Source organism: Mus pahari, chromosome 7, assembly GCF_900095145.1.
Source record: "Mus pahari chromosome 7, PAHARI_EIJ_v1.1, whole genome shotgun sequence".
Taxonomy (NCBI): Eukaryota; Metazoa; Chordata; class Mammalia; order Rodentia; family Muridae; genus Mus; species Mus pahari.
In genome coordinates, this window is record NC_034596.1 from 112,362,291 (window position 1) to 112,369,016 (window position 6,726).

Here is a 6,726-nt window from a genome sequence, read left to right on the forward strand (position 1 = left end):
GCAGGCGCACACTTGCACCATATCACTACCCCCTTTCCAATCCTTCTATTTGACCGAAACATCAGGAAATGGAAGGTAAGTATCAAGATTTTCTTCAAAACTATACTGAAAGAGTCCAGGAAGCTAAGGGGGGAAAAATCACTCCTTTTTAATGTTCAAGGGACAGAGGAAGTTAGTAACTTGAAGATAGGGCTTGGGGAATTTATTTACCGGCCTCACTCAACTTCGCAGTTTCTCTATCCAGACCGCCAATCTCTTAGGCACGTACACTTTATTGTATTGTTTCGGTTCCCTACCCCTAGCTTTGGTGCTCGCGCGCATGCACACGTCGGTCTTCCCTCTCGATTGCCCGCACCCACTCTCCACCTGCACTAAACGGGTGCACGCCTCTCCGCACTCAGGATTGAACGTACTGTCGCTCCTGACTCCCTAGGGTAGAAGGACTCAGTTACCTCACACACGTTTCAGCTCTGTCCCTGACCCCCTTTTGTCACACACGTAGTTACCCGGCACCCTCTCGGTGGCTGCACGACCACTCTCTGCCCTTGCTAGGCCACGTTTTTTGCGACCCTACCCAGCCACCCCTCCGCTTTCTACACTGCTTTCTCCGAGGTGGGTCACACTCGCGATCAATTTACACGCGCGCGCACACGCACACTCTGCGACACTCGCACCCCCCACACTCCCGCCGGCGCCGATGACCTCACGGCGCGCGCGCCGCGCGGCCCGGCGAGGCCGCAGATTGGCTGGCCGCGCCTCCGCGGCACTTCAAAGCCGGAGAGGGAGCTACAATTGTGGCGGAATGGGCGGAACTGATCATTGTATTGCACACCTCTAAAAAAAACACTGCCTCTGATTTATCAATATAAAAAAGATCCTCTGAGAGGAGGAGGGCGCTTCTGTGTGATGGCAACTTCACTTCTAGGGGTGAGTCTCAGGATCTTCTCTTGCTGGTTTAATTAGTTTCCTTTTATTGCCTATCGGAGGGGGTTAAAGTCGCCCCGGCCAGGCCACGGGCTATCAGTCTCTCTATTGAGAGCCACCCCCCACCTCCTAAATACAAGTGAGTTTAGAAAGAAGAAGGGGGGGGGAGGAGGCAGAGCCACTTTTTTTTTCAGCATAGGAAAGGTTCGTAGGGCATTGAGACCAGCCACCTCGCAGAGCCTGGCCGCTCCCTGCTCGGGAGAACTGAGCGTAGCCCCTAATACCCGCGACGATTTTGAAGGGGAACGCGAGTAAGTTTTTCCCTCTTGGGCATACTGCAGATTCTCCCCCTTCCCCTTAATATTTTTCCTCAGCCCGCTTTGTACTGCAGGTATGTTGAGCTCGTCTTATTTTTATCATTATAGAGAGATATATATTGAGAGAGAGGGGAAAGGGGTGGGTGGAGAGAGGGAGAGAGAGAGAGAGAGAGAGAGAGAGAGAGAGAGAGAGAGAGAGAGAGAGAGAGAGAAGAAAAAATGGAAGGGCGAGTAATACTTAAGCCGGGGAGAAGCTACTAAGGATGGGTTGAGGAGGATCTGAAAAGAATTTTCAAAGCTCTCTTGGGATTGCAGTGATCTTAAACGCCATCCAGAAATTTCCCCAGGTTGTAAGGTAAAAAGGAAACTTCTCCCTCCCTACTCTGGATCTGGACTTTCTTTTCGTTTGATCGAAAGCGTCTAGGGCTTTGTGAACACAAGAGTGCCGTCTTAGTTGAGAATTCTTGTTAAACTCTTCTTTAGCGTGGCGCTTTGCTCCAGAATCAGATGCTCGCAGCCAAACTTGTCCCCTCCTGTAGAGTAGGAGGCAGCCGGGCGCCAGGGCAGCTGGGGGTGCAGGGTAAGTTGGTGGCAGTGTGCAGCAGCTAGAGATGGGGAGCAGTGGGGCGTCTGGAGGCTACCAGGGGACTAATGCACATTTCTTTCCTCCCTCCCCCACCGGCCCTTTGCCCACTACCCCTCCCCCACCCTTCTCCTCTGCTCCGGTCTCAGGAAGAACCGAGGTTGGGATCCACTCCTCTGGCCATGCTTGCTGCTACCTGTAATAAGATCGGCAGCCCCAGCCCGTCTCCCTCCTCCCTGTCGGACAGCTCTTCTTCCTTCGGTAAAGGCTTCCATCCTTGGAAACGCTCCTCGTCTTCCTCCTCCGGCAGCTGCAACGTAGTGGGTTCCAGTCTCTCTAGCTTCGGCGTGTCGGGGGCCTCCCGGAACGGCGGCTCCTCCTCGGCCGCTGCGGCGGCAGCAGCGGCAGCAGCGGCGGCCGCAGCCCTGGTGTCCGACTCTTTTAGCTGCGGAGGCTCGCCGGGCTCCAGCGCCTTCTCTCTCACCTCCAGCAGCGCCGCCGCAGCGGCAGCAGCTGCGGCGGCTGCGGCTTCCAGCTCGCCCTTTGCCAACGACTACTCTGTGTTCCAGGCTCCGGGAGTCTCGGGGGGCAGCGGCGGCGGCGGCGGGGGAGGCGGCGGCGGTTCCGGAGCGCACTCGCAGGACAGCTCCCATCAGCCAGTGTTCATCTCCAAGGTGCACACGTCGGTGGACGGACTGCAGGGTATCTATCCGCGCGTGGGAATGGCGCACCCGTATGAGTCCTGGTTCAAGCCTTCGCACCCGGGCCTTGGCGCCGCGGCCGACGTGGGCTCCGCGGGCGCCTCCAGCTGGTGGGATGTGGGCGCGGGCTGGATCGACGTGCAGAACCCCAATGGGGCGGCGGCGCTGCCTGGCTCGCTGCACCCGGCGGCCGGGGGCCTTCAAACGTCGCTGCACTCACCGCTGGGAGGCTACAACTCGGATTATTCCGGCCTGAGCCACTCCGCTTTCAGTAGTGGTGCCTCGTCGCACCTGCTCAGCCCTGCAGGACAGCACCTCATGGACGGTTTCAAGCCGGTATTGCCCGGCTCTTACCCCGATTCCGCCCCGTCGCCGCTGGCCGGCGCGGGCAGCTCCATGCTGAGCGCGGGGCCCGCGGCGCAGCTAGGAGGGTCCCCACGCTCGTCCGCTCGCCGCTACTCAGGTCGTGCCACCTGCGACTGCCCCAACTGCCAGGAGGCTGAGCGGCTGGGCCCAGCGGGAGCAAGCCTGCGTCGCAAAGGGCTGCATAGCTGCCACATCCCGGGCTGCGGCAAGGTGTACGGCAAGACGTCGCACCTGAAAGCGCACCTGCGCTGGCACACCGGCGAGCGGCCGTTCGTGTGTAATTGGCTGTTCTGCGGTAAGCGCTTTACGCGCTCCGACGAGCTGCAGCGGCACCTGCGGACCCACACGGGCGAGAAGCGCTTCGCCTGCCCGGTGTGCAACAAACGCTTCATGCGCAGCGACCACCTGAGCAAGCACGTGAAGACACACAGTGGTGGCGGCGGCTCGGCGGGTTCTGGCGGTGGCAAGAAAGGCAGCGACACCGACAGCGAGCACAGCGCGGCGGGAAGCCCGCCTTGCCACTCCCCTGAGCTGCTGCAGCCTCCAGAGCCGGGCCACCGCAACGGCCTGGAGTGACTGTTGCAATGCCTCCCACCTGAATCCCATCGGGCTTGTGTGTCTAGACTGGGCTCCAGTCTAGGCTAGCTGTGTCTCGCGTTCTTTCCCCCAACTTCTCATTCTCCCTCTCACCGGTTTTCTGCTCTTAACTTTTAGGATGTGGACAGTAAGTAGCACACATCGGTGGCTGAATCCTTGGCTCCTTTCTGCTCAGTGACAGCCATGCGGGGCGCAGTGGAAACCCGCTCCTCCAACTCTGGGCTGGCGGAACTTTAAAGAGACTGCGGCCTCTGGGGTTAGGTCCGGATGAATGAGTTGTCTGGTAGAACTGCGTGCGGCTTTTGCGGCCCCGGAAAGAACAGTGCTCAACCCGCTTGAGCCGCAGCTATAGGGAGAGGGATGTAGGAGTCTTGACAAAGAATCTCCTCCTGGACCCCCGAGTGTGCCCCTGGACTGTCCTGTGCTGAGCATTACACTCGTGGGAGGACTGCTGCAACCCAGACCGGGTTAGCAGAGTTTAGATCTCCCCATTCAGCTCTGGCTAGGTCTTTGTGCCCTGCGGGTGAACCGATGAGAGTTCTGAGAACGGGAATCAATGCCGCCCCCTCTTTTCATCTTTGTAACTTTTTATTTTTTAACTGAAAAACTGAGAGGAAAAAATAAACAAGCAGTCGTCCTCTTAGCTTCCCGTTTAGATAGTTTTCCTCTGCTTGCGAGCACGTCTTTCTCTCCAAACTGCAAATACCGATCCCAAAGTTATTTTGGTCGCCGTAATTTATGGGGTGGGGGCGGGAGTGAGGGTAGGTGTCTTTTCTTATGCAAAAATACCCCCTTTCCGGTGAGACCAGATTAAGCATCTTCGTGTTTGTCTTTTTCTACCTCGGTTTTTTTCACCATTCCCAAGCATATTCTTCCAACCTCCCACACCACCATCACTTTTGGGTTAGTCTAGGAATCAATTTATCTACTGATTTCTGTAAATTATTGCAAGTCATTGATTACTTTTAGGGTTAAACTTTTTTCTTTGTGATTTAAACTCAAGTGAAGAAGCTATCGTTTATTTCAGATGAGGCTGTAGTTTAAATGCCAAAAGAGAGAAATGGGGAAACAATTTTTAAAAACTCTTTGTAAAATATATCTGAACCTAATGGTTTGTACAACTGGAAAATCGTTCTAGATTAGTTTCCCATTAAACATGACTCCGCCGCTGTGAGGTGTGAGACGATTTTGTATAGTATTTTTCTTGTACATTACTTCCGGTAAATATTTGAAAATATATTGAAGTAAACTTGATTTTTTTCTTTTTTTGTCAGAAGGAAATATTAAGAGTTATTACTGATGTTCTAATGACCTGCAGGTGGTTTTTTTCCTTTTTCTTTTTTTCTTTTTTTCCTTGAACTCAATTCTGGAGGTGCAGAGCCACACACGCACTTTCCGGGCCTCGTTTTGCTCGAATATGAATTTAGATAGGTATCAAGCTGTAACTAAGACACTATTTGATAAGTGTTGGATGACATTTAATTTAATGGCGCATGTACTTATTTGCATTTGCTGGCAGTTCAGGTATAGTTAAAGTGAGAGTTCTCCTATACTTCATAATAACGGGGTCTGCCAAACCCATGTATTAAATAAATTGTCCAAGTGATACTCGACTAACTTTGGCCTTTGTGTATTTCCTGAAGGTGATATTGTTAACTGTTGACAAATACTCCTGACACTACATTTAAGTGTTGTTTGCAGAGTCTGCAAACTAACTATTCATTGTCATGTTGAAATAATTTGGATATTTCACATTGAAATGAAAAACCTTTCTCTGGAACATTAGACTTGCATTTTAAATGCATGAAATGTAATTGATTTATTTGTAATATTTTAAATGGTATTAATAAACTCAGAAAAAAGACTAGGTCAGTTAATTTGGTTTTTTTTCCCCCTCTTTTAAAACTACGGGCATTTGCATTTTATCTTCAGTTTTAATGTCTAAGTTAAACAAAATATAACCCTGTTTTTTGTGGTAATATTTAAATATTTGCCTTTAAGATATTATGTAGATGGAAGATCTATTTGGCAAAGTTGTTTTCTTTGTTTACCAAGATAAAGATTATAGTATCTAAGATATGTAATTAATTATTTACCATTAGATTTAGCTCAGCACCAGGATTTATTGACCTCTTAAAACTTGTAGTAATTCGCAAACAATTCAAAGAAATTCCATGTTGCTGCTTCCTTCTCAGTCTTCAGAAGGAGTCGGGTTGTTGGCCTTTGATTGCATTTAGTGTTTGAAAGGCCAAGACTTAGATGAAAGATCAATACATCTAAAATAAAAGCATCATTTGGGGATACCTTCTGTTAGGAGGCAGAGGGGGTCACGCTAACAAAAGCTTGTTTTCTGGCATTCTATGTCTTAGCTAAACATTCTGCAGAGGTAAATATCAGTAGATTCCTGTTGAAATGAGTTATCTGTTCTTTAAAAGTCTCTAAACAGTCACCAAAGAAAAGAAAGGTTAAACCTTAATCTATCTACGAGGCTATTGTTCAAAGGTGTCAATGATGCCAATAAAAAACATTGTCTTGTTATGTCTAAGTGCATTTAAGCAATGGGTGTTCCTTGAGCCATACTTTGAAACATAGTATACTTTAAATGTTGATTGATGTTATATCAAATTATTTCACTATTAGATTAATATTATTTTGAATCAAACTTAATAAAAAGTTAGTGTGTTGAGATTCTAATAAGTTTAGCTTCTTTCTTTCTGTTTGCATGGTCCTCATTCAGTTCAGTCTTGGTATCCATCTTGAATTGAAAATTTTGCATTGAAATTTATGTAAAAAATTATAATGCATAGAAACAAATGAAAAATACAAGGGGTTATAAGTACTATATAAAGCCTGGGCAAAAGCATTCAGAGATTTGTAGTTCAATATGTTGTGTAATACAGTTGGTTCCCAAGTAGTAGCCTTTATCAAGTTGTTCACTCTTATACACATATGTGGGCCTCAAGCCCTTATGATTATAGACAAACAAGTTACCTTTGCTATTTTGGGATACTGTGGCTCTAAGAAATGGTTACTAAGAAAAATAAAAGTTTCTGTTACTTTTTTTTTCCCTAGGAATAATGCAGAACACAGTTTAAGTGTTTCTTTTTTGTTGAAACTTGCAGCAGCTGGGGGATACGGAGAGGCCAGTTCTACAGTTAATGTAGAGGCAGGTAAGAGGACAGCTGCTTGGCATATTTATAGGAATGAATACTTGATTTGAGAGATGGGTTGTGCCAAG

The 6,726-nt window shown here is 49.0% G+C and overlaps 1 protein-coding gene across 4 annotated transcripts; it reads left to right on the top strand.

Annotated features, from left to right (window-relative positions):
* The first annotated feature begins 803 nt into the window (after nt 1-803).
* Sp8 (Sp8 transcription factor) lies at nt 804-6,182 on the top strand. 4 transcript variants are annotated; one of them, XM_021201989.2, is made up of 2 exons: nt 804-927; nt 1,974-6,167. In XM_021201989.2, the coding sequence occupies exons 1-2, from the start codon at nt 907-909 to the stop codon at nt 3,465-3,467; spliced, it is 1,515 nt and encodes a 504-aa protein (XP_021057648.1). In that variant the 5' UTR covers nt 804-906; the 3' UTR covers nt 3,468-6,167. The 4 variants fall into 4 exon arrangements, with proteins under 4 accessions (XP_021057648.1, XP_029397069.1, XP_029397067.1 ...); XM_029541209.1 differs by lacking the exon at nt 804-927 and adding an exon at nt 1,010-1,063; XM_029541207.1 differs by lacking the exon at nt 804-927 and adding an exon at nt 1,120-1,235 and having other exon boundaries at nt 1,974-6,182.
* Nucleotides 6,183-6,726: the final 544 nt, after the last annotated feature.